Consider the following 27,490-nt stretch of genomic DNA (forward strand, 5'->3'; position numbering starts at 1 on the left):
CAACAAGGATGCCCTTTGAAGGCTTATCAGACGCTGTTTTACTACATGACAATGCCAGTCATTGAAGGCAGCAGCGTCTCTGAGTATCAGCAAGCAGGCTGTTAAGATATTTATCTACTCATAGATGCCAGCAGTGTTTGTAAGATATCATACACAAACATGTTCTCAAAGCATTCACGGATGTACTTCAGGTAGCTGTTGTTTTCACCTGAGCTTTCCTTTGCGCTGCTGCTCTGACAGCATTTCACACAGAGGTGATAACGGAGAAAAACAGGTCGACGGGAATGGGCTAAAAAAAAAAAAAATCCTAAAAAACTCAAACCTGGAGATTAACCCCGCCATCTATCTGAAATCTTAACGGGATTAAATTACATTGGAGCTAAGTGGGGATGGTAATCTGATTAGTGAAGCGGTGAGAAAATGAAAACGCCGATGTGTTGAGTGTGCAGCTCGGTAATCCGTCGTCCGTCGAGGCGCTGGAGGTGCCCCGCAACAAAAGATGGGACTGCTGTTCCGCTGCAGCTGTTACGTTAATGACTGACTGACACTGGATAGCAGTAAAAATACGCCCAGGTTAATGACCGATACTTTAAAATATACTAGACTGCATCATACTTGATATACTGATGTCTCCGGATAGATAAGACGCAGACCAGCAACGCTCCAGACAGGCAGCCATGAACAGCTGCTGATGTGAAACCTACCGAAAATAACGTTACAAACAGCTGCTTGAACCTCATTACCTTCCAAACACAACATAATTTTACATCAGGAAGGCACACACGGTCATTTTTTAGCGGGCATCGCTCACAAGAGGCTCTCACACGGTGGTAAAATTGAGTGAATTAACGTAAAACTCGAGTCGGACAGCATCAGAATGGGACCCCAACGGTACTACGCTGTAGCTAGCTGTGGTGTTAGCATGCTGTCCGGGGCCCCACAGACAGGAGCAGTAACTTGCGCAAACAAAGAGACTTACCTCAATTACTGTCGAGTCAGCGTCTCGTGTAATGATGTCCAGGTTACGAGAAGGGGGACACTATCCAAAAAATATTTCGAGAAGTTGGCATGAGCTAGCTTCACGGGTTTTCTTGAGGGTAGTTCAATAGGGGTTCGCTAGTGTTAGCAGCTAGCTAACGTTGCCCACTTAAAGAGCAACTCGAAGCTGGCCCAGTGCGCACATTCTCCTCAGCGAGCCGTCCGCAACTTGTTTAACGTTGTCGTCCCCGGTTGTTTTCACACTTCAAAGTGTTCACCTTCCAAATGTTACTCAAAACAAAGGAGCCGAAGGCGAAAACACTCGAAAAACGGTCCTTAACTGGTAAGACTTAATGACACAGAGCATTAAAAAATCCAAAATGTCCACGACATTCAGCAAGGAAATACAAAAGGCAAAAATGCGTACGACCTCCGGCAGAGCGAAACCTTTCTGTGCCGCACCCAGGTGTTTTCACTCATAATCTCCTCTCGTTTAATCGTGCAGCTCTGACAGAGTCGGGTGAAGCTACACGGAGGCTGTTTAAGAACAACATGAAGCGGTGGGTTTCTTCTGTGCGACCTCCGTGCCTACATGTAGGAGTGGGCTGTCCACCAGAAGTCGCCTTTCCAGCTCCGGAGTCCCCGCGGTGATGCCTTCACTGTCTCACCCGGACATACACTGAACACCAACACTTCCCTCAATCAATGAGCCTGATGCCTCACTCTTTCCTCTCTGATTAAATCTAGGAAAGGTTTTCCACACAGACTACATAACAATAAGCTCATAGACCAGCTAAAAGACATATAAAACATAAAGGTGCTGGCACTTTTTTTACACCAGTGTGTCCATTCATGCCAAAATCAAACATGAATGGAGACTTTATTTAAATTAAGAAAATAGGAATTTTCAGCCCAGACAGTTTATTCCAAAAAGAACAATCTTTCTTCCCTATCTTTGACTCACAATCCAGTATTTGTTATCGTGTAGCGCCCCCTGGTGTGCACATAACTTTTTTCCTTGCAGGGGAATTTTAATAAGTTCCCAAAATATGCAAAACCCCTTCCTCCACAAAACACATTTTCCTAATCCTGTTCGTGAGAGGAGAGATCTGGAGATATTTCATGGCATTAGCCGAAGGCCTTTTAAGGGGGAATATTGGAGATATGTCAGAGGCATTCACAATGGAGTTTGTGAGCTGGTTTACTTGAACATGAGCAGTTTGGACATCTGTAAGACTCTGTGCTTTTAACATTTTCAAATCTGTCTGTAGATTTGACACAGTGTCCAATCACTACATGTCTATATATGTAAATATATATTTTTCAATCTTTCAATATAATGGAAATTTGATGTATTGGCTGCCTCAAAAAGATGGTTGATTTTCACAGTGTACACACCAACTCGGCCTCTTCCAGGGAAGAGATTTTGACATGTCACAGCAGGAAAAGGGCAAGTGTAAATAATTTAATGAATGATGGCTCAATTCCATTTAGCTGCTGCTTCTTCAGGGCTGTGCATAATGTTATTAACACATATAATCCATGATCTACTGTACATTTAACAACCAACAGGTAGAAATCATCAAGTAGAAAACTTAAACACAGTAATAACACACTTAGAGATGGCATCTAGACACTTAAAAATATTCGCTGCTTTGACAAAATGGCCAAATCAAATCACAGCGTTTCCGTTTCCTGTGATCTCATCAGTCCTTTGCACTGAAAGAAGGCGTCCTGACGCGGGGCGCGTCTGAGGAAGGTCTTCAGCATGTCCATCCCGTCCACCGCGCCGCCTGCTTCCAGGATCACCGCTCTGTACTCCTTCCCAACCTGCGTTAAGGCACACAAGCACCAATAAAGACGTTTTCCAGAGGGCGAGATGATACATAGCTGATATATAGTCAAAATCAGACCCACCTTTGGGTTCATAATGCCTTCCTTTTTAAATCGATTGAAGAAAATGTCCATGGAGTAGACTTCGCTCCACAGATAGCCATAATACTGACCATCATATCCTCCAGCTAAGTGGCTGAAACTGGCTGTCATATTGGTACCTGCAGAGATCAGAGCTTTGTCAAGACATCAAAATGGCATTTCATACAGGAAATCATCTTCTGATCACTGATAAAAATCTTTATGGTCCATAGCCACCATCTGCCTACAAATGCTGCTAATGCTACAGCTGACCTGGTGTAGCAGGAACACCCAGGATGTCCCGGCAGTGCTTTGCGAACACCTCAGTCGTATCTGCACGAGGGCTGGTGTGTAGCGTCTGATCCACTTTGCTGAGGACGACCTGACGCAGGTTCATCAGTCCTGAAGAGGACAAACCAGTAAACACATCCACAGACACTCTTGATTTCTGCATAAATATGTCAGAGTTCTGTCACTTTGTGAAAATTCAAGTGTCCGACCAGTGTTGGCGACTCTGGATGCGATCAGTTTGTCGAGCAGGTTGTCTGGGATTGGGGTGCCGTCCTTGTAGTGGCGAGACATTCTTCTCAGAGGCTCCTTCTCCCAAACCCAGTTCTCAAGCATCTGCGAAGGCACCTCCACAAAGTCCGTCTCCACCTGGGTCCCACTGAACTCTGAAAAAGTGGTCTGACACAAACGCAGGGAAAGCTCAAACTCTGTTACTGTAATAAATAAATGGCACACAGGATGCAAACATAAGGATGAGGATCACGCCTACCTGAGAGCACAGCTCGTGCATAACATGACCAAACTCGTGAAAGTAAGTCTCCACTTCATGGTGCTGGAGGAGAGAGGGCCAGCCTTTTCTGGGTTTGGTAAAGTTCGCCACCATGGCTGCCACTGGAAGCCTGCGTTTCCCATCAGGGCCTCTGCAGCCGGGCTGGAGGCCAAAGCAGGCTGCGTGGCCGTACTTTCCTTCCCTGGTGGGAGAGAAGGATCGAAACGTCACTCAGTAAGACTGAACATGAACATGGACGACAAACTCAAGTCACTGTTAGCTTCAATCAGAGCTCAAACAATTACTTAATTAGAAAACAACAACTCCCATGATCCCACACTCCCTCATGACATTATCAAACTATATCTCTTCGTATTATTTTGACTGAAGGACCCCTAGTGGCAGAAATTACATACACTTCCACACACAGTAATTACGCGTTCTCTACCTCGGGTGTAAGTCCAGGTAGAACTGGCCAATCTCCTCTCCTGTTTCAGCGTCCTGGGCCGAGTAAAGCGTGACGTTTTCATGCCACACATGAGCGTGTTCCACCTTGGTGAACGTGAGGCCCAGCAGCTCCTGGTAGATACCAAGCAGTCCTTCTGTCACCACGTCAAGCGGGAAATACTCGATGAGTTTGTCCTTGTTCACGGCGAACTTGCACTCCTCCACTTGATTCATGTAATAGGGCAAGTCCCAGGCGTTGATCTGTCCGTCAAACTGGTAGCCCTTCATCAAGCATTCCCTCTTCTTCAGCGCAAGGATGTATTTCCTCTCCTTGACTCCAACTGGCTTCAGTGTTTCATAGAATGTATCTGTGAAGTGGGAAAGCACTCCAATCACATAATCATGACTTCTTCTATTAAAGTCTATACATTTACTATCATCAATTATGTCCTTTCTATACAGCAGTTACACTATAGACCCTTTCACAAAATTTCCACTGTAATAACAAGGCACTGACACTCCTTCAGCCCCTTTCCACTTTGACATATGTGCATGTGTGTCACGGGCATGCAGTGCAACATGTACTGCATTACACGCAACAGACGTGGCATTCCTCTGTTCTAGTCGAGTCTATATCCACTCCCCCGTCCATCCCATCCATCTGTCCCACGAAGTTTATTTTTCTAATGCCAAGCCGTTCTCAGATGGCAGAAGTCTTCATCTTAAATCACACAGAACGCTAGTGAGTGTGCGTGCGTGTGTGCCTGTGACATGTCGAAAGGGTCATACCTAAAAACTCAGACACGTCGCTCGCATTCTTGGCCATGTTAATCTCCAGCACATAGTTCGCATGGCTGCTGTAACCAAGTAAGTCTGCGACCTTTGCCCTCAGTTGTATCAACTCTTCCAGGATCGCTGTATTTACCTGGAAAAAAAGAAAAGCTGTAAAATCAGAGACGCAGATCAGCAGCGGTGGAGGGAGGAATCAGATCCTTTGCTTCGGTAAAAATAGCAATACCACGCTGTAAAAGTACTCGTGGTGCAGTAAAATGTTGCCTGTCAGCGTTTTTCTCTTTTATGTGGATTAAAGGTTGAGCTCATTTGAACTACTTTATATACTGTTGGCTGGTTTAATCTGCAGCAATGCATCATATTCTATAAGATCATCATGTGTACAGCCGTCCAGTGAGAACCACGCATCTCTAAAAGCCTGACAGCTCAGAAAAACAGCCTGTTTTCAGCTTTGTGACGATGCATTTTCAGCTGATCCAAGAGAGGGAGGAGAAGTTTCTCAAGTGCTTCTCGCTGGCCTGGTAGGGTATGAAAACTGTAATCTGAAAAGTAAGTTACTATGATATCTGACAAATGCAGTGTACTAAAAAGCAGAATATGTGCCTCTGAGATGTAGCGGAGTAGAAGTATAAAGTTGCATAAGTACCTCAAATTTGTACTTAAGTACAACACTTGAGTAAATGTACTTAGTTACATTCCACCACTGCAGATCAGCTCATGTACACAACAAAAACATTTGAAAAAATCTAATTTCGCTCAGTAAAGTTACAAACCTTAAGATTTCAGTTTGAGCACAGCCAAACAAACTCATGTTGTTTTAACTAAGAAGTCCATCAAAATGATTTTCTCCATCGTGCCATGAGGACACGCTGCATGCGTGACTTCCTTCATAACATGTGCGAACACGAAAGGAGTCGGAGGTGCCTCCTTCTGGAAGAGCTGACTGAGGATGCCCCTTCCTGTTCCACCTCATGTTTCACAGGCTGAACGCTTTTAATGTGAAGCAGCGGCAGGAGGAAACGTTTGGTTTGCACTGGCAGTCATTTAACACAGCTCTGACTCAGCTGTTAGGAGAGGGGACAGTAAACAGCGTCACTTAATATCAATGTGATAAAATTACAAGCGGTAAGGCTGGATTACACGCATGCATCGTTTCCACTCATACTCTTTGGCGTAGGCAGGTCATTTGACTCCAGCGCAGGATGAGCGGTCTGCATATAGAGATAACTTCCAATTACTGAATGTAAATACATCGAATGGCTGCTGCTGAGAACAAGCCGTCCATAAATAACGTGAAAACAAGGGTTTGATTCCATGAAAATCTTAAGGATTGCAACTTTAGGGCTGCATGCATACATGAACAAGTGAAGGATGCACAGATTCACGATCAGACGCCAGTTACCTCTTTACACCTGCTGTGAAAAGCTGCTTCCATCTTCCTCCTGGTCTCGGGATTGTAACACCTCTTCATCAGGGGATAGTAATGAGGATATTCAAGTGTCACTTTAAACCGGCCATCTGCTGTCTTGTCCAGTCCGTTGAGGTAGCTATCAGCTAGCCCGCCTTAACATGGAGACGACAGCGTGAACGAAAGTACTCAAAGCACATTCATGATGCCAGACAGTCCATCAGGATGAGTTTTACGCATTTAAGCTCACCCAATTCATGCTCAGAGAAAACGAGGAACGTGTTGTCCTCATTCAGATTCTTGTTAAACTCTATGGAGAGTTCACTTATGAGCTTGGAGGTTCTTTTTATTTCCTTGGGAAAGGAAAGGAGCAGAGTGTGATTTCCAGGATGAACGCAAGAGCAGCGTAACGATCAAACTACAAAATGAAAGACAATGATCGACTTGTCTTTTAATACTATTCTATTAACACTGAGTAAAACATGCTAATGATCAGATCACATGCTGCATTACCTCTTGTACATCTTTAGACAGGTGCAATCCTTTCCTCTTTCCTAATGTAACGAGTCTGTCTAAGAATCGCCTTTCTTCAGGTGAAAGGTCGTCTTGGAGCTTTTTCTGTCCAAAAAGGATCACAAAAAACCAAACACACTTCTTCATACAGGCAGAATTAAGGCTAAATTTATTCAGAGATTTATGCTGCGTGTTAGCTGGCCAGACCTGTGTGGAATAAGATATGCCATTGGCTACCACTGGTTAGATCAGATTAAATGTCTTTCCCGAGCTAAATAAGAGCCTGTGGTGAGGAATGAGGGTACAGTATCCTCGGTCTTAATATAAAACACTTTACTCCTTGTATATCATTTGTTGCCCTCTGGCTGACAGCAAATGTGAAAATAAACTATCACTGGCATAGCTGCAGTGGTAATGCATCAAATCATCACACATCAGATTTAATTAGCTTCAAATCTATTTGTGTTACATTACGATGACTTCAACACCTCGTTATTATCTTAGTGGCCTTGAGGCCTGATTAAAGGACAGTGTATATATCAGCCGTCCCCTCTGTCACGGCTTTGAATCATGTGAATGTGCAGGTAAGTGAGGCCTACCTGCAAGGCAGTGATTTGCTTGAACACATCTTCCCTCATACTGATCTCCACGTCAAACTCAGACAGCTTCTTGTCTGCGTCTGTGCTCGCCGTCCGGACCTCTTTAGACGGAGAAACATACTGGGGGAAGTCGAGAACATGACGTGACGCTGAGGGAAGAGAATGAACAGTTACTGTGATTTGTGCATTTGAAATCATGTGAAGTAGTTTGATGCATTATAAAGATCATTTTCTCCATGAATTGATGTGTTGCTTGGTCTATAAGATATCAGATAAATGTCGATGAGTGTTTCCAAAAGCCCTCTCCTTTTGTCCACAACCCAAAGATATCCAGTTTATGGTTGTACTGTAGAGGAGTGAAGAACCAGAAAAAATTCACATTTAAAAAGCTGGAATCTGATAATTTTGAGGGGTTTTTTTTTTCTAAACAATTACTCAAACAAAGATTAACTGATTATCAATGCAGTTGGTGATTAATTTAATAGCTGACAACTAATCCACTAATCAATTCATTATTGCAGCTTTTAGTCTCAATACTTTCTGGCGTCCCTGCTGAAGCTCTAAATCTTCAAAACCTGGCCTCAGATATAAAGTTTTAGTTTTGAGAAAGGCTCATCGACTTCCTAAAACTGCTTGGCACTGTAGTTTTTAGCAAACAAAACTCAAACTGGAGTGAATGGAGCATTTGTTGGGGACTATTTTTAGCTGCTGATGAATACACATTTGGTGCTACAGTTAATATTTTAAATGTAAAAATTACAGTGACCATGTTCATGGCAATGAAGGACATGTCACCCAGTGCAGCACTGTGGCTCACTGATGTGTTTTTAATAGTTTTTGGATATCAATGAAGCTCTGTGGAAGAGACCTTTTGGCTACATGGACATATCTGTTAGTAGAATCAATTGATTGTTGTTTTTGGTCGTTTTATGCAATTGCTGACAACGAGAAAAATACAGAATATCACAAGACTCATCGTTTAAGACTTACAGGCATAATCCAGCTTGACATTAGCCAAAGCTTTCAGGGTGTTTTCAACAGTAACGCTTTCTATCTTTAGAGATCCGATGTCATCATACACCTTCTTTACTCTGTTAATCAAGCACTCTGTTGTGGTCCTGATCTCAGCTGGTGACAGGTCCCATCTGAGGGTGTTTCTCTTATTTACTGCCTGAGAGCAGTCTCTGGCAGGTATCACAGATCCATTCTGGATGGTCATCCTCAGGACAGGTTTGGAGACCCTGTAGAGATTCAAACAAGTTTAACTTCAAAACTTTAGAAGTACATTTCAAGAAGGGTGTAGGTCTGCATATGGACGCAGGGACATGCCCTCCCTACCCTCCCTAACATACTCATTCACATTATCTTTGGAGTGAAGCCATATTAGATATTTCCAGTGTGCCCTTCCCTTCCTGAGGTTATGTCTCAGAGAGGACCAATTTAGGCATGCTATGCTAGCATCTGACTGGCGGGGGGGGGGGGGGTCGTGAAGGCTCACATCGTGGGCAAAATTTGATATTTGAAATATCAACTGCCAGATATGGAGGACACAAGAGCTGATCAGTGTGCTGGTAAAGGGAATTTGTCAAGGTCAGTCCATACCTCAAGCATGGGTGAACATTTAGTCTTTCAGGTGACTCACCCACCTTCCTGTATTACCTGCACGGCACAGCACAGTCAATGTAGCTTTATTCATTTTGTACTTTGTAGAGTGTAAGTAAATGGTAGTAAACTAACAAGCCACTACCCATGTTGCTTTAAAATGAAAATCTACTGACTACCAAACGTCAGTGTGGAAAACAATGTCAACTGATGTCAGTTAACTGTTGGCTAGTGTTAAATTGCAAGCTAACCCTTGCTCCTGTCATCTGTAGGTTAGCATTCAGGTTGCTAAGAGGCGTAAACTTAAAATGGATGAATATATCAAAATATGGTTTAAATTTCAGTCTATGCAATAGGTAGTAAACTAACTAGCCAGTAGCTATGTTACCCACCCAAAGTCACAAGCCTTTCCAGGGGGGAATATAAGGTCAACTGATGTCAGTTAACTGTGTTAGCTAGTGTTAACTTGCAAGCTAACCCTGGCTTCTGTCATCTGTAGGCTAGCATTCAGGATGCTAACAGAAGTAAACTTAAAATGGGTGGATATATCAAAATATGATTTCAATTTCAGTCTAACTAACTAACTAACTAACTAACTAACTAACTAACTAACTAACTAACTAACTAACTAACTAGCCAGTAGTCACATTTATTTTAACTGAAAACCTGCTTGCTACCTAATGTCAGTGTGGAAAATAATGTCAACTGACGTCAGTTAACAATGTTAGCTAACGTTAATTCGCAAGCTAACCCTGGCTTCTGTCATCTGTATGCTAGCAATCTGTTTGCTAACAGATGTAAACTTAAAATGATTGGATATGTCGAAATATGGTTTAAATTTCAGTCTAAATAATTAACTAAGTAACTAGGCAGTAGCCAGGTTGATTTAAAATGAAAACCTGCGCACTACCTAACATCACCAGCTTTTCCAGTGTGGAAAATAACATCAACTGACGTCAGTTAACCTTGTTAGCTAGCATGAACTCGCAAGCTAACCCTGGCGTCTGTCATCTTGTAGGCTCACAGTGAGGTTGCTAACAGGAGGATGTGTTAAAATATGATGTGAATTTCAGTCAAGAAACCCTATGAAAATATCACCATTAATATATTATTCTGTATGCAGGGAACACAGCAGCAGGCTAAAGAAGGAAACAGGTGCATCTTCAGGGTTTCAGGTGAGGTGCTAATCAGGAATTAGAGTTTGGAATTATGGGGAGGCATCAGCATTAAAGTCAGTCCACAGACGTCCAGGACCAGGGGATGAGGTGGGTCGTTGCGCCCCAACCAATGAGCAAACCCATGCCCTCGCATCCCATATAAAAACTGAATGATAGAGCTTAACAGGTGGCACTAACATAAGCAATAAATTCTTCAAAGTCACACTTGAAACGTGCTCCACATTTTTTCCATGCTAAGCGGTGACCTTTCCTCCGGGTCCGCTCAGTGTTGGGTTTCACGGCATGGCAGCGGGTAGCCTTTCAAAACAAGTTCAGATAAAAGCGTGGGATAATTGTAGTGGCTGCCAAAACTTCCAAGCACCTCGGTGACATGCAGAGTGCTCATCAGCGAGACACGTCAGATATCATTTTAATGGCTTTTTCAATGATTAACAGGTGTAACTATAATAAACAGCAAATTACGAATTAGTTGTACGTAGCTGGTTGCTCTCCACTAATCTGTCGGGTGTGAAATAAAGAGATTTAACATGGCAGCTGGTGTACTTTAAAGCATACCTGCAAAGCGTTCGGCAGACCACAACTCTTAACGCACACATGCCTGCGGTTTCATGCGTCTTTCCGTGCAGAAAACACACACTTTCCTCCCCTCTTACACTGTAGCTCAGTCCCAGCAGCAGCAGCGGCGGCGGCAGCAGCTCCGGGTTCCGTCTCTCTCTCGCATGTGGCGAACGAGTCTTTATTTCCGCCCTCAGTGCGCATGCGCCGGGGAGGATGCGATCGAGCTGACACAAGTCCTCATGACGCGGTAGCAGCAGACAGCTGGATAAGAGCTCAGGTAGGTGGGCGGGGGGACACTGAATAGCATCCTTTCACACAATGTTATTTATAATTTGGCTTCATGGTGTTCGCGGGGACCTGAGGTCGACCTGTGTTTCCTCTCCTCGCGCTGTTTTAATGCCTAGCAGACGGATTGGGATCGTGTCAGCCAGCATCACACAGGCTGCACGAGCCCTGCTGTCCGGACGGTTATTATTGACAAGCTTTTTAGAAACTGCAAACACTAACCAATGTCATCGGTTGCATTTTTTGGGGGGATGCATTGCTTTATAAAGATGAAATAGTCGTATAGCGGATAAAAACACATCTCGCCTCCCGTTATGGTATTACATCACAGCTTCTGCATCACTGCATTTACGTGTGTCAACACACACGGATGGAGGAGTGGCTCTGCCAGCCAGACCTAAACCAACATAACAACGAATGGCCCCAGCACGTGATGGAAATATGAGGCAATGTTTGCAAATGTCTGCAAACCAGTTTCTCCACGGAGCCGAATCACAGCACGAATATGTTTGCTCGCTTCGGTCAGACAGAGAAAAAACACACTGTCACAGCCAGCTGTTTATAAGCTGCATTTATTTTCCTCATATGAGTTGTCTTGGAAACAAGACCCAAATGCACCACAGCATCCTTTCTAGTATGGCAGATAGTGGAGATAACGGATGATAACACGGCTGGATTAACCTGTTTAAAGGGGCCTGGGCTAGAATCTGCTGCCCACAGCACACGGTCCACAAAATGAAGCAAAACCACAGGGTCTGCATGAGCTGAAACCAGTTGACGTGCAGGGAACTGCAGGACAGTTGCCCACTCTTGTGGTTGATAATCCATCCCTGGATAATTACCCAGGAAATGTTATAAACCTGCGGTCCACATGGATGATTGAGATTTGGCAAAATTTAACAAACCATTTAAAACCTCATCTCACCACATATAACATCAGTAATAATAGTGTCAGTGAATAATAGCTCAGTATTGCCAAAGAGTCCAAAACACACGCTTAACTAACGATAATTAATGCATGAATTAAAGGCCCTGAAGATGTATTTTCTCAATCACCTTCTCGAGTCCTTCATGAACACACAGTCTTCTGTTAGAGCACCCACACAGTCAAACGATGATGATTTATCAGGTCACTATGACTTTATGTGATCAGTTAACGCTTAATAGATAATCCCATAATGATTGTTAATTCACTCACTTCACTCACTGAAATCATTTACAGCATATGGCAGCAGAAGCCGGACTCCAGTTACAAAGACCAGGCCCATGCTCTGAAAGCACATCAGTGCCTAGTCTCATAGAAATATCTGCAGTTTTTATCAAACACCTGCATGTTGCTGCAGGACCCAGAGGTCTGAGTTTTGGTTTATCTTATCATGTTGTTGTCGAAGGAACTGGAGAGCAGCACAGAAGAGTGAAGCACTCAAACCAAACAAAAGCTAAAAACTCTTCACTTTAGCCTTTAACTAGCCGTGACTTTCCTGAAACGTCTGGGCTTCACCTCTCACTCCTGCACGGCTGTGTTTTGCTTGATTTTATACATCCTATGCACTCTATTTTAAACTTCACGTTGTGACTGTTATTCAGTGGTTTTATTTTTTTATTTTATGTTTTTTCTACATTCATCCTTTTTTTCACTAGTTTTATGAATTAGGTTTTATTTTCCATGAATTTTCTGTCCTGTTTCTATATGAAGCACTTAGTGGGTGTCATTTCTTTGTTGTTCAGCACTTTCAGCTGCATTTCTTATCTGAAAGCTGTACAAATATAGTTTGCTGTTGTAATTATTATTAAAAACACTATAGCAGGTTTACAGATCAGACATGTTTAAGCATGTTTTAATGAAGGTAGAAGGAAAAACTGGTCGTGATTGTGAATTTCTAAGAAGACATTCAGTTGACCGTTGAGTCATGCAGCAGCATGCAGATGTTTGCATCTGGCCACAGCCTCTTGTCTCTCTGAGAATATGTCCTGCTTTGCAGACGCATGGGTCTGAAATCCCATTTCTCTGTGCAACTAGATTCCAGCTAATTCGCGGACACACAAATCAATGTATACGTCATTAATTGATGAGCATCAGTGAATCACAAAAGCTCATATTTTTTGCATACTGGATCATTTTTTTAAGCAGTGAACAACTCATAAAGCTCTTCATAAAAACTGCATTAATTCAGCATGAGTCATGTATTACTTAACATGTGCTTTCTTTACAAAGTGTCATCCTATGAATAATATAGTCGCTGGTGTGTGGGTGCCGTTCTGTTTCACTCCCAATAACTTCCTGTTCCCGGCAGTTTCCCTGTAAAAATGGCCGTGGAGAAGCGTCTGGCGTTCTCTATTGTGCAGTTCCTACGAGATCAAACACATTGCAGTGCTTTGAATTCTGACGAGCAGGAGAGCCTCGAAGGTAGGTCGGCCCCGCCGTGGGCTTACATTTTGGGGAGTCTTCACAAATGTGGGACGCTCTGCTCTCGTCCTGTCCATTTCAGAATGAAGCTAATATGCATGAAGCTCCCGGCTCACTGTCCTGATGTAGAGAATAAACAGGAGTGGGTTTTATCATCAAAGAGCGTGATGTGTGGTGGCGTGTTTGATCCAATAGGAACGATGAGCAGGACAGTTAAAATTCCTCACTGAATGTGCAGCCAAGGTCTGACTCACCGTTCTAATGCTGTGAACTCTGAGGCCATTTGTTTAGCTGCTGTCTCACTAATGCAATGTCTCTCATCAACATCAGTTGCCATACAGTGTTTGGAGACCACCTTTAAGATCAGCTCCAGCGACTGCCACCTCGCTGTGCCGCAGCCTCTGACGGAGATCTTCCTCAACTCCCTGCTCAAGGTGGGTGCTGCACAGGACGTGGGACCGGCGCTGAGGCAGAGGAGGGAAGCACGGCTCAGATTGAGGAAGCTTCTGAGAGCGAGATGAACGTGTGTCAGCGCTGTAAACCTTTCTCTCAGCGGACATTTTTGGCTAATATTGCTCTGGCTGCACTCCAGTGCACGCTGGCTCACAGGCACTGCTCTCTGGCTCGCTCGTATAGAGCAGAATCATCTTTAATGATATGAGCTGTGCTTTCCCACCGTAATTAAGTTATCATGTTCAGTAAATGAAGCCAATGATTTCACTATTGTGCATTTACTCAGAATGACAACCTAACCATACCAGAGACCTCCCCGTCTCCAGAGGACATCGAACGAGCAGAGCAGCTAAAGAATGAAGGTAATGCTAACACTCTTCATTTCAACTCTTTATGCAGATCTTCATCTTTTGGTGTCTAACTTATAATAAACTAACTATAGATTCAATGAGCTTTTTCATGAAATGTTTTGACCACCCATGAAGTGCTTGTCTGTTATCATGAGCTGGTTAAGGAATAACTTATGTAAATTCTAACTTATTTGTAAGGTTATAGCTGCAGTCTCACAGTTACTTGTAGATATTATGTGATCAGTATAATCTTAAAAGCTGCCAGTATCATGATTGGGTATGAAATTGCATAAAGGAGAATACTGCAGTATTGCCAGTAAACACAGTTTCTCATCATTTTTGGCCGAGTGTTGTAACAGCAGTCTTTCTGTGTGTGAACATTACTTTCAGGGAACAATCACATGAAGGAGGAGAACTACAGATGTGCAGTGGAGTGCTACACAAAGGCCATTGATCTGGACCTGAGGAACGCTGTGTACTACTGCAATAGGTATTCACAGCAGCAGGCAACACGATTCCACACTGACATTGTTTTGTTCTTCTGCTTCGATTGTGGTTTTTATACGACAGCAGGCAGGAAACGAGCGGGGTTCAGCATTCAGTGATGTGATGAAGATAAGGATGCGGTCTGATTGTGACACTTTGCAGGGCTGCAGCTCACAGTAAACTGGGAAATTATACAGAGGCGACTGGTGACTGCGAGAGAGCCATTGGGATTGACCCTACCTACAGCAAAGCCTATGGGAGGATGGGGTGAGTCGGACTGAAGACGTGCTGTTTGTGTCGTGAGAAACGTTGAATGTTTGGCGCTTGTAAAACAGGTTTTCTCTTGAATTCTGGCTCCAGTTTGGCTTTGACAGCCATGAACAAGTATCCAGAGGCAATATCCTACTTCAAAAAGGCTTTGGTGTTAGACCCTGAGAACGACACCTACAAATCCAACCTGAAGATCGCAGAGCAGAAGCAGAAAGAAGCGACCAGCCCAGTGAGTAAAGACGAGCCGTGTTCTCCGTCAGCCTTCATTTTCTTATGCAGCATAATGTACATCCCACATGTGTTAGCTAGCCATGACTGTTTTGACCTCTGTCTGTGAATGTGTGCCACAGATAGCTGCTGGATTGGGATTTGACATGGCCAGTTTAATCAACAACCCTGCCTTCATCAGCATGGTGAGAGTCCTAATGTACGCACTGCACATGAAAAGCCTGCCGCTGCAGAGGTTCAGTAATCCCGTCCTGGGGACAGGTGTCTTATGCTTTTTTTGACTCTGGCAAGGTTAGACCAGATATTTCCTTAATCATCCCATGAGAAACATTTGGCCCGTTAATCAGCCGTGTTTATTGTCCAGCGGAAAGGACCCTGTCCAGGCCTGGAGGATCCCGACTCGTTGAATAATGACACGTGGGAACGCCTGCCAGGCCAAGAACGCTTCGACAAGCATGCCACGAGTTTTATTGCAGCAACAAAGACAAGCTGCATCTAAATCAAACGGCCGTGTACATTCAGGGCCCTCCACACTGCTTGATAGCAAAGCTGCCAGTGCGACTGGGAGGAAGCTGTTCTTTTAATACGTTTGTGAGAGACATTTCAGCTTGAGTTCTGTTCACAGGCTGCAAGCGTGATGCAGAACCAACAAGTGCAACAGCTGTGAGTGTCACGATTCATTGCTTGCATTGAGGGTAGCTTTAAAGTGGAGTTTTAAAGCAGGCTTTGACTCTCTGTCCCTGTGCCACTGTGCGTTCAGCATGTCAGGAATGATGTCGAATGCCGTCGGGGGTCCTGCAGCAGGAGTGGGCGGACTGTCAGACATTTCCAGCTTGATTGAAGCGTAAGTGAGACTGTTTGATCATTCATTTTAGAGTTTTATGTGACTCACACGACACCCATGTCGACAGTGAAACAAAGGAATAAGTCATTGATTGATAGCACTCTCAGGTCTGTGTGGTAAACATGAAGCTTCAGAAACCAAGCAGGAACAATCATTTCCTGGTGTCTTTACAGGGGCTTTTAGGCTGATTTTGTTTCCTTTGGACAGAAGCAGGCTGGACGTTTTTCAGTCTTAATGCTAAGCTAATTAGCTTCATGTTTACTGTACAGACATGAGAGTGGCCTTAATCAATCTAAACTGATGGGACATTCTCTCTTTTGATAATATTTCATCCCAGGAAACCCGACATGAGACCTTTTTGTTTCAGATCTATTATCACCTTGTAGCTTTACTGTAAGCGTCCTCAGTGTGAGGAGATACGGTCATGGACTCTCTTATTTTACTGTGCAGTTATCTTGCTTTGTGCGAGCTCTTGCTCTGGTGGAAAGCAATTCAGCAGGTAAACAGAGTCATCTCATCCCTCTGTTACACGCTCAGTTTATCTATCTCTTGTCCTTTTTTAATGCATTTTTATTATTGTTACTTTTCATTCACTGCGTTTTCTGTCCCACTGGTATCTCCTCTACCCTCGTTTCTTCTTCTTATTATTACTATCATTATTATATTTTCTGCTCTGCCTCATTATCTAATATGGAACAAATGTCACTTAATGTTAAACTTGTTCGTTATGGAGCTTTAAGGCAATAACAGCGCGGGATGGGTGAGGGAAACATATGACTTTAATTCTACCCTGCATGCCTTGCGTCTGCCCCTGACATGAGTGAACGTGTCATCTCAGGGGTCAACAGTTTGCGCAGCAGATCCAGCAGCAGAACCCAGAGCTGATCGAGCAGCTAAGGAACCACATCCGGAGCCGCTCCTTCAGCGGCAGCGCCGAGGAGCACTCATGATCCACTCAGGTATGTTTACAGCCGAACCACAGCTGATCATGTACGCCACCCGAATCCACCCGTGTCATTAACTCGCATTGTTTTTATTTCAGTCTCACGTTTTTTTTCCCCAAGGACGGGCAACCATATGGCGCGATTACAATCTCTACACCCATTTCTTAACGTCAGATCCCCGGCATAGCTGGAATGAAGAGACAAGGATGGGGTTGAAGGCACTTTACTGTGACTAAAGGCTCTGGAGTGGAGAGATGGAGGCCTGGAGAGCGGACCACGACAGGAAGCATCCCACACATCTAGGGCAAAACATACCGCAAACACCCAATCATGAAAAGAGCCAAGAAGTCATTCAGCCTCCTGAGAGAACATGAGTAAATTCTGTCTTCAGAGCTTTTACATTCTGCAGAGATCATGTTTTGTATGTGCTGAAAATCGTGCCCTCGTCATGCTGAGTTAAGGGTCCTTCTGTCTGGCGGTGGATGGAGGGTGAGGGAGGAATGTACTTTTACAGCATCGCAGGGAACATTTCCGCTTTTTCTCATTCAGTAACATCAGGATTACCTTGTTTATACTGCATACTGTTTCATATTATTTTTGTAGACAGAAAACGCTCTACTTGTTTATTGGATGACCATTCAGTCCTCGAACACGTCGGACTCACATCACTGCTTTTCATCGAGTACTTAACTTTTGATTAAGACAGCCGTTTAATGGTATAGCAGTGTTTGCAGCCTGCATCATGTTGTTATTGCACTTTAGCAAAAACAGATGTCCCCCCTTTAAGCCTACTTACTTGTTCATTAACTAGTAACAGAGTATTCAGATTGTTCATTTTGCATGCTCTTAAATCTGGTATTTGAGATCAGATGCTTTATGGAAACAAATAGGTATGCTAGGGCAGCACAATGTTTTGTCTAAAACGTGAATAAATGTCTTGAACTGGAGCAACTACTCACACTAACGCTTGTGTGTTTGCCTTTGTGATAACATCAATGAACACCGTTTCCCCACTTTTATAGAATAGATGCTGCAGCGAGTTCATGAGTGGTCATCAAGCGAACGCCGTCGATGTTTTCAGACAGCAGAAAGAGAGAAAAGAGCGCCGGTGGGTTTTATGGATGCTTGTAAATGTTCATGGGAGCTGAATAACCGTCTGACCGTCTGACTTAAAATCATGAAGGTTTCGGTTTGTAAAAGCGGCTGCTGGAGTGGAGCAGAGCATGGGAAGAACACCTCAGAGAGACACTTCAGAGGAAAGAAATGCCGAATGAGAAACTGCACCAAGTTACAGCAGCTGGTCCATCATGATTGTAGCTCTCTGTGGAGAAACACCACTGAGATGCATATTTTCTCCTGCTGAACGCCACAATAGTCAAACTGTCATCACCACATAACAGAGGCTGTAACTACCTAACCTCTGACCTCTGACCTGAGCAGTGCAGGTTAAATACATCTCCACTACGCATCAACGTTTTAGCAGAACACTGATGTTACAGCTAAATACTTGCTGTTGAAGAACCTTCAACACGTACAGTAGCAGTAGTAGTACTACATACAGAGTAATATACCGTCTTTAAAAATGACAGTAAAATGAGTTTTCTCTCGTATCCTCTGGGAACACTTTAAATGACAAAAGCCACCACAGACATCCTGAAATATAGCAACAGGAAATCAAAGGTTACAGATTTTATTAACATTTATGCACATTTACAGCATTCTTTTCAAGGAAAGTGATGCATATTATTCACAATTCATTTTAAAATATAGTATTATCCCCTCAGGATGCAAGAAGAGTGAAACGTCAGCGTTCTGTGCAGAATTCCACTGTTGGTCCGTTCATCTAAAAGGTCAATAAAACTCCTAGCACTCGTTGTTCGTGTACGGGCAGACCACGCACACTTGCGCGATGTCATCGTATTCGTACGTCCTCTTCAGAAACGTGTCTGTGAGTCTCAGTCCGGAAATACTCTGAAACAGAGAGGTGCAGGGCGTTAGCGAGCGTTAGCGGCACGAGGAGCCGACAGCTTCCCGACAAGGCTGACTCGTACCTGCAGACCCTGGACGGAGGAGAGGAGCGTGAGGGGCAGCGAGAGGAAGGCGCCGGGACTCAGCTTCCCCAGCTGCCGCCCTGAGACCCCACACCAGTGGATCGACCTGGTGTTGCACATCTCCAGCACCAGGTCCATGGTCCTTTCGCTGAGACATTAAAAAAGATGGTTGTAATCTAATAATTTATCGCGTCGAGGTCGTCTCGTATGAAAACTTTGATTTTTACCTGCAGTTGGTGATTTTACAGATGATGTCGAAAGGTTCTTCCAGGTTGACCGTGTCAGGAATCATCTCCAGAGACAGCCTGATGTCTCCGTAGCCTGGAGCCTGGAGGACAAACGAGGTGAGAGCAACATGAATGAGAGGCGTTCACTTTGGGAAACGCTCAAAGAAAAGCGTGGTCGTACCATTCTCTGCAGCTGACTGGTCTGCAGCCTCCCCCGCTCCCCGAGGTTGGTCTTCCACACGATGTCCAGCTTGCCTATCACCGTCACACCCTTGATGACGCCGGCCTTCTCCGCGTACTCCGGCTTCGGCTTCAGGCAGTAAAGGTACTGCCGGGTGTCCATGGGCTGCAGGTAGGACATCTTCCCGAATGTGGACTCTCTGGTGGTGAAAGGTCAGGGATAAGAGTGAGGCGTAAAGCTACCGTTAACGTCTCTGTAGCTGCGTCGCGCTGTGGTGCTTTTACCCGCCGTCCCCGCTGGTGACTGTGTTGAGCTCTGTAACGTTGTACATCATGGAGGGCTCGAGAGAGACCTTCTCCATGAACATCGGTGAGGTGGTGATGTTCTGGATCTGAGCCTCCAGGAACACTTCATCTGTCTGGAGCGGAGAAGCCAGGAGTCAAACTAAGATTCGATGCTCACAGTTCAGCACAGCTACATGAACTCCGAGGCGAACTGAGCAACACATCAAGGTCGTCATTAGGTTTTTAGAGGGGTTAGGTTTGTCCTACTGTCCTAAAGGACAGGCTCACATCTTTTCAAGTCCGTCTTATTCACTGTGATTTTCCTCCTGTCCACACCGGCCGTGGAGAGATGCCTTCCGGAGGGGATTTCAATGTAAAGGACTGGGTGCCATGTTTCCTCCTGAAGAGATGGTGGACAAAATCCACAGCCCCCTACAGTCTCACCTGAGGCTTCAGTCGTCTCAATTAGACAAAACAAGGACGAATCTTCCAAAGATGGTCTTTTAAGAACGAAATTCGCTCGTTTTGCGTCTCCTCCACAGCAGCTCAGCAGGAGAACAGCACAGGGAAACAAAAAGGGGGAAATTTTGTGCTAAAAGACGATAACTTTGGAAAACTCCCACTTGATTTGAGTCAGACTGCTGAACTCTGGAGGACTCTGTTTTTTGTCTCCTGTGGCTGAATGTCAGTATGAACAGCAGGAATCATCAGACAGCTCTAAATCTGAAAGCACACAGGTGAGTAATGACCTGAGACGGACTTTAATGTGAACCCATCCTCCGAGCTACTCCTCAGGTCATGTGAGAGTCACGTGACGACAGACATTAAACATAGAAAATTCATTACAGAAATCGAACTCAGTGCGCTCAGTGAACCTTTGAGGACGCCGTTAGTACAAGTGCTGACCAGTGGATATACAGTAGGGGCTGCACAGTGACAATCACTCAAACTGCTCTCTCAAACATCAACTAGTTGTGTGTTTTTAACCAATCAGATTGCCTAAAGCGGCCACGTATCAGAGACTTTTAGAGGAACCCAATCAGCTGATGGTTGTACTTGATCAAAAATATGACAAAAGCCTCTGTAGCACATTTAAAATTCACATTAATTGCAGATAATAATCAATACCCACAATTCTTATGTGTTTAGCAGTTATAAATATTCAAAAGCAAAGTAACTCAGATGTAGATAAAAATAATGTTAGAATTATGACTTTATGCCTCGTCATGGTGTTCTTGTTTTTCTGTACAACCAGTTGATGCTTTGGAAAAGTAACACTCAGCGGTCTGGAAACTTGCAGTGCAACCTCTACCATACAGTAAGACACGATGAGGGAGAAGCAGAGATTAGTTCATGCCTGCGATTCAGAGCACGAGAACTGACCATGAACCACGGGGTTAATGTGAAATCACAGAGCTCAGCATCTCTGACCCATGCAAAGCCATTCCAGTCTGCAGCGGACGCCTCGCGTTTCAATCCGCAATTCAGCGTTAAATGATTGAAGCCATTCTGGTTCGATCGTCATCACGCTGTGACCTTTAACCCAGCAGGCGAGATTCATTTGAGCGCCATCATTCATGTCTGTTACATAATCATTTCCATGTGCACCAATAGAAAATGAGGACGGACATACTCATAAACCCCCCAGTGATGATGAATGGCATGATCAAGGCTACTCCCACCCACCACGATTTGACACCACAAGCTTCAGTGAAACAGTCCAAGCCCTGTGTGGGATGAGTGTGCGAGAAAGCATGAGCGTCCAAAGAAAGGGCAGAAGAAGAAGGATGGAAAGTTCATGTGAAGGACTAACATGTTTAAATTTATCTCCAGATTTCAATCTAGCAGCTGTCTCAGTGTTCATACTTCACTTTCCACTCTTCTACTTTGCACCTTTCTATTGGCCCCAGAGAGACAAAGTCTGCTGCACCAAAAAGGATTAAGAGAAGCTGAAGTTGAGCGATGAGAACAGAAGAAACAATTACCACAGAACTGAGGTCGCTCTAATGGAGAAAATAAAATACAAGACACAATAAACAAATGAAGTTACATGCCAAAGACGATGACAGTGAACATCTGCGCGCCGCTAACGTAAAAAGCTACTGGTGTGAAAATGAGGAAAAGGCAAAAGCTCGTAGCCTCTATGAGGAAAACACTTGATCTCCGGCTCTTAAAAGCAGATTTTACAGCGTGTGTTTCTGCTCGGCTGACGTTTGTGGAGGTGCAAGGGTTTTCCAGGAGACCTGGCTTAAGCTAACTGCCCCTAATAGCACCTGGAGATGTTCCTATGTATGAAATGAAACATGATATGAAGCATGAAACGAATGCTACAGTAAGAACTGGCATGTCAGACAATACAGCCGCTGGCGTCCGACTTACCTCTGCATTGTAGAACTTTGTCTTCACGTCCAGCGGCTTCAGAACCTGGTTGAGAATAGATTGCAAACTGAACGCTGTCGTTTTCTCACAGTGTACGTCCATCCAGCACAATAAAACACTCTTCAGCCGAGAAAATAGAGGCTGAAGCACAGCACAGGTCTTACTGAGAAGGTCAGCTCACAAACTGACCACAGGACACCGCGTCCACGGCCGGGACGTCCTCTGATGTAGACCTGTGACATTTCTCAGCTCTCCTCCAAGCTCAGTTTACTGCTGTCGTCTAATGAGAACGTTCAAACGCGACTCACCTGGAATTTGAAGAACTTGCGAAAATAGAGCTTCTCGGCGTACTGCGTGGTGTAGCTGACCGCGCACACCAAGCTGGAGAGGACAGGGGACAGACACGTGAGCCTTTTCTTTTTTTGACTCTGTGGCAATAAAAGGGAGCGTGCAGAAACTCACATGTGTGTTCCGATTTCTTTGACTTCGTGGTGGATGACGTCGTCGATGCAGCACTCGGGTTTGAGCTCTGCTACGGCCGAGTTTGACGCTGACAGGTTGAGCCTCTGCGAGCTGGTCTGCAGGTCGGCCTGTGTGGGATCACAGCAGAGCAGCTCAGCGTTACGTGCGTGACGCGCGATTGGACGGGCGTTTCTTCTTTATCACGTTACCTTTACGAGGATGTCCTTCACCACCTGGTTGCTGTCGTTGTGCACGCTTATGTAACTGGAGAAGGTCTCGCCGAGGAAAATGTTTCTGTGGAGTGTGGAGACGTGGAAGAGTCACATCTGAACTTTAAAACAAAAGGTTGAACCACAAAAAGATCTTAGTGTTAATGTTAAATCCTCCAACGGCAAACAAGCGTTTATTACCCGAAGTTCTGCGGTAACGTTAGCATCTCTCCGAGCATCAAAGTCTCTGCTCCTTTGATGGTGGACGGGTCCTCCCTCATAAGCTGACTGAACAAATCCCCTGTGGAGGCACAAACAGAGTGTGTGTGAGCATGTGTGTACACATCGTATGTAACAGCTGTTCATAAACGGGGCTCACGTTCCACTGAGCGCTCGAGGTTACTGACTGCGATAATAATCTGTTTTACCGACACACAACCTTAAAGGCTCAATAAGACATTTTCAGCCACTAGATGTCGCACTAGAGCACCGGCATCTCAGACCATAAGAAATCCTCACTAATCATAAACAGCAATTCTATGTCACAAATCACATAAAACACATTCAAAACCCAAAGAAACAGAATAAAACTCAGCAAATCCGGTTCGGTCCGAATAAACTCTTAATTCAGTTTGATGTGAAAATATTCAGGCTCCTCTGCTGTACATAAGTAACGTATTCAGCTTGGTAGTGAGTTATTTCATTCATCTGCTAACGTAATTATTAGCTTACTAGCTATCCTGCTAATGCTAGCAACCTGAAACATCCAGTAAAATATGCTGTATGTCGCTGAAGTTTGACGGTTTTGACAAAATGTGACTGTCTTCAGCTGAATGCTTTGAATTCTGCCGTCTGTCTTATTAACATACATGTGAAGTATGTTAATGTTGATATGAGGCACAGCTGTCCAATCAGCAGCTTCCCTCCAGAACAATGCCGCCCACATTAAACAACATCAACATATAAACGCTCCATGTGTATTCACGTGAAAGTTACTGCTAATGTGTCACTAAATTCAAACTTGAATTTGTTTCCACAGTGCTGGACGGTGTAGGTGTAGATGTTAGTGTAGATGTAGATGTAGGTGTAGACGTAGATGTAGGTGTAGATGTTGGTGTAGACATAGGTGTAGGTGTAGATCTAGATGTAGGTGCAGGTGTAGATGTAGATGCAGGTGTAGACGTAGATGTTGGTGTAGATGTAGGTGTAAATGTAGGTGTAGATGCAGGTGTAGGTGTAGATGTAGATGTAGGTGTAGATGTAGGTGTCTATCTAGATGTAGGTGTAGATGCAGATGTAGGTGTAGATGTAGGTGTCTATCTAGATGTAGGTGTAGATGCAGATGCAGGTGTAGATGCAGATGTAGGTGTAGATGCAGATGTAGGTGTAGGTGTAGGTGTCTATCTAGATGTAGGTGTAGATGCAGATGTAGGTGTAGGTGTAGGTGTCTATCTAGATGTAGGTGTAGATGCAGATGCAGGTGTAGATGCAGATGTAGGTGTAGATGCAGATGTAGGTGTAGGTGTAGGTGTCTATCTAGATGTAGGTGTAGATGCAGATGCAGGTGTAGATGCAGATGCAGGTGTAGATGCAGATGTAGGTGTAGGTGTAGGTGTCTATCTAGATGTAGGTGTAGATGCAGATGCAGGTGTAGATGCAGATGTAGGTGTAGATGCAGATGTAGGTGTAGGCGTAGGTGTCTATCTAGATGTAGGTGTAGATGCAGATGCAGGTGTAGATGCAGATGTAGGTGTAGATGCAGATGTAGGTGTAGATGCAGATGTAGGTGTAGGTGTAGGTGCAGACCATGTTTGGCACAGTAAGGTTTTACAGCAGTGTTTGAGTGTTCGTTGAACTGCAGGGAGGATCAGAGAGAGAAACACTGGACCTTTGAAGATCAGGTTTCAAAGCAGTCTGACGCTGAAGGATCTGAATCAGGTTCAAATTTCTGTCCTTCTGTCCAACAAGTCGGCCACATTCATCTTACGCTGAGATCAACACACTCACTGATAGAGTTTAAGGACTATTATTATGACCCATCCACCTCTATCACTGATAAACAATACGATCCATGTGGATGATTCTGCAGTCAGTGCAGGAGTTTAAGGTGAGACATGGCGGCAAAATGTGGAAATTTAATGCCTCTAATATTAAATTCAATCAATTCACCTTTGTGCACTTTAAGATAAGCCGTCACCTCGCTGCTGCTCTTATATAAATAGCGACGCTACTGAGAAGTGTCAACGTGATTTATGGTGTTGAAGGAGTTCAGTTTCTCTGTGACAGAGGAGAAAACAAACACTGACAGCCTCAGCAGGAAGCCGTTTACATTTTGGAAGAGGATCTGAGAGTGTAAATCTACAACAGGTGTGCACTGGATCCAAAGCAGGCGCCAAACACAGTTCAGGCAAGTCATTTAGCATTATTCCAGTTATTATAGCTCATTACTGCAGCTGGTGACCGACCGCTTTAATGAGGTTTATGACAAGTTATTGGTATTGGTGTTCTGAAGCAGCTTCACAAAGCCTGACGGTCAGTTTCTCAATCACAGTCATGGACTGAATTCACTGGAATAAAACGTGAGTGAAGAGCCTGAAAGGTCAAAACGTCCTGTGTTCATTGAAAGCACTTTGAAGTTTTGCAGGAATGTGAAAAACTCACAGCTGATTGTCAAGAAACGTAGAACTTGGTTATCTGGAAGCTTCCACAATTGATTTCTATTGTCACTGCTGTGCTAAGACTGAATCTCTCTCTGCATTTACAGTGTGACGAGACAAACGGCAAGAAATTATACACGGACAGTCGAACAAAGGCTGCACGGCGGCTCGGACGCTGCCTGTTGCCTCACAGCAAAGCGCTCCGGCCAGCTGCAGCCTTTCTTCGTGGAGTGTTGGTGATTGAGTTACCAACAGGTGCTCCGGTTTCCTCCCACAGTCCAAAGACATGCGGGCAGCTCGATCCGACAACCAATCTGAAAATAACTCTTCACCAGCTGTTTGAACAAACAAATTCTGCAATCATTTTGGCTTCATGGGTATTCTCAAAGCGTCCCATCCCCTGTGTTGATCAGTCAGCATTGATCAATCGATCAAATCTGAATCCCCAGCAGCATCAAGCTGCTCTGTGCGTCCTGGATCAGACAGATGACTTGAAAATCCACAGCAATGCAGAGTCAACAGACCCACAGTTATATGACTTTGAGTAAAAAGTGCAACGTTAATGAAAAACTATAAATAATCAGCATTAGTTTAGGCCTGTCTCAGACCTCTGCTACAGATTTATTGATCAGATAATTAATAACAGATAACAGGCTCTGTCTTTCAGAGGTTAATCAAGCTCACCTGGCAGGTCTCGATCTTCACACGTCACTGGCAAGTTTGTGAAGAGTGTCGGTTTCGTTAACCGCATCACTGTAAAGGGAAGTGACATTGATCAGTGATTGGACACACAAGTAGGTTAGATAATGTGGTGATGCTGCTGTGGTCTACCACTCAACTGAGCCCACCCTAGTGCCAACAACATCAGCGACCGCATGCAGGTTTTCAACATGATCATCATCTGTTAAAGTGTTTGGTGCTAATGCATAAATCATCTTTGCTGTAATCCATCTTTATAGTTGAAATGTTTTGCCAATTTACTGTAACATTTATATTTTTGCACTGGTCAGCTTGCACAGCAAATAACAACAAGCTTGCGCACTGGATCCACGTTTCTCAGATCAGTACGTGCTGCATCCTATACATAGACCATATGAACAACTTTCAATGGGTGCAAAGTCATCAGACACATATTCAAGTTTTCTGGCTAAGTAGCTTCCTGACAAATAATGTGGCTGTCAGAGGCTCTCTACAGTGACAAGAGCTAATCTACAGTCAGTTTAACAACGAGTGTTTCAGCGCATCATTCAGTGAGGAAGCGTCAACGTTGCGTTGCTTTGCTAAATTAGCCATCAAGCAGCAACAGATACGGCAGCTGGCATAAATCGTGTTAGAATGTGTTTTCAGCATTTCTTTCTGTTTCAGCTTTGAGATCCAGTCAGGCCAGAAATGCCGCTTTCTAAAGCTGCACCTGTCACAAACAGTCGTGATTTCATTTTACAAATGTGAAAGTTTGACACTGTCAGAGCTAACGCTAGCGCTGTTAGCATCTTACAACAACAAACGCCGACAGCCGGCGCACTGACACGTTTAAAGATCCTGTTTTGACGTTACTCCTGAAATAACGTCTGGAATGAGGATCTATTTGTTGTTGTAGAGACGACCGAATACCTTTTAATGCGAGCAGGTGTTCCTGTTTCGCCGGATTTACATCCATTTTGACAGAGAAAATGGTCTTATCGAGTGACGTTAGCTACAACGCTAGCTGGTTGTGACAGGCTAGCTGGTGAACTCTGACCTTAGAGGAAGCATATTTCTTCTTCGTATTTTAATTTAGGACGCTCTGAACACGTAACACTGCCGCTCGCAGTTCAGGATGGGTATTACAACAATAAAGAATTGAATGTTTCTTTTCTTTTCTTTTCTTTTCTTTTCTTTTCTTTTCTTTTCTTTTCTTTTCTTTTCTTTTCTTTTCTTTTCTTTCTCCCTGTCTCTCTGTTGAGAAGGATATATCAAACTGTAAAAAGTACAGCTATAGCTAAAGGGTGATCCTGGATGTCCAGTGT

At 44.2% G+C, this 27,490-nt stretch overlaps 4 protein-coding genes across 8 annotated transcripts in view; 1 reads left to right on the top strand and 3 right to left on the bottom strand.

Moving 5' to 3' along the window:
* Positions 1-1,585, bottom strand: part of erbin (erbb2 interacting protein) — a 48,246-nt gene extending 46,661 nt beyond the window's left edge. For all 3 annotated transcript variants that reach the window (XM_070988648.1, XM_070988649.1, XM_070988647.1), the window contains exon 1: positions 980-1,585. The gene's annotated coding sequence lies outside the window, so the exon portion shown is untranslated. The remainder of the gene's footprint in view (positions 1-979) is intronic.
* A 227-nt stretch (positions 1,586-1,812) lies between these two features.
* Positions 1,813-10,945, bottom strand: nln (neurolysin (metallopeptidase M3 family)). The gene is made up of 13 exons (XM_070989508.1): positions 10,765-10,945; positions 8,420-8,670; positions 7,430-7,578; positions 6,831-6,935; positions 6,568-6,670; positions 6,312-6,472; positions 4,907-5,042; positions 4,119-4,485; positions 3,671-3,872; positions 3,393-3,579; positions 3,166-3,294; positions 2,896-3,032; positions 1,813-2,808 (listed from the first exon to the last, which is right to left on the bottom strand). The coding sequence occupies exons 1-13, from the start codon at positions 10,803-10,805 to the stop codon at positions 2,656-2,658; spliced, it is 2,121 nt and encodes a 706-aa protein (XP_070845609.1). The 5' UTR covers positions 10,806-10,945; the 3' UTR covers positions 1,813-2,655.
* An 11-nt stretch (positions 10,946-10,956) lies between these two features.
* On the top strand, positions 10,957-17,998 carry sgtb (small glutamine rich tetratricopeptide repeat co-chaperone beta). Of its 2 annotated transcripts, none has more exons than XM_070989512.1 (12): positions 10,957-11,044; positions 13,347-13,459; positions 13,790-13,893; positions 14,199-14,274; positions 14,653-14,752; positions 14,911-15,015; positions 15,109-15,247; positions 15,369-15,431; positions 15,872-15,909; positions 16,007-16,090; positions 16,929-17,049; positions 17,133-17,998. In XM_070989512.1, exons 2-11 carry the CDS (start codon positions 13,360-13,362, stop codon positions 17,038-17,040), a joined length of 921 nt encoding a protein of 306 aa, XP_070845613.1. In that variant the 5' UTR covers positions 10,957-11,044; positions 13,347-13,359; the 3' UTR covers positions 17,041-17,049; positions 17,133-17,998. The 2 variants fall into 2 exon arrangements, with proteins under 2 accessions (XP_070845613.1, XP_070845614.1); XM_070989513.1 differs by having other exon boundaries at positions 17,155-17,998.
* A 705-nt stretch (positions 17,999-18,703) lies between these two features.
* Positions 18,704-27,225, bottom strand: trappc13 (trafficking protein particle complex subunit 13). 2 transcript variants are annotated; one of them, XM_070989540.1, is made up of 13 exons: positions 27,096-27,225; positions 26,169-26,237; positions 23,029-23,128; positions 22,828-22,912; positions 22,619-22,746; positions 22,465-22,537; positions 22,157-22,201; positions 21,763-21,780; positions 19,778-19,911; positions 19,494-19,692; positions 19,313-19,413; positions 19,086-19,233; positions 18,704-19,005 (listed from the first exon to the last, which is right to left on the bottom strand). In XM_070989540.1, exons 1-13 carry the CDS (start codon positions 27,139-27,141, stop codon positions 18,898-18,900), a joined length of 1,254 nt encoding a protein of 417 aa, XP_070845641.1. In that variant the 5' UTR covers positions 27,142-27,225; the 3' UTR covers positions 18,704-18,897. The 2 variants fall into 2 exon arrangements, with proteins under 2 accessions (XP_070845641.1, XP_070845642.1); XM_070989541.1 differs by lacking the exon at positions 21,763-21,780.
* Between the last annotated feature and the right edge of the window lie 265 nt (positions 27,226-27,490).

This window comes from Chaetodon trifascialis, chromosome 20 (genome assembly GCF_039877785.1).
Source record: "Chaetodon trifascialis isolate fChaTrf1 chromosome 20, fChaTrf1.hap1, whole genome shotgun sequence".
Taxonomy (NCBI): domain Eukaryota; kingdom Metazoa; phylum Chordata; class Actinopteri; order Chaetodontiformes; family Chaetodontidae; genus Chaetodon; species Chaetodon trifascialis.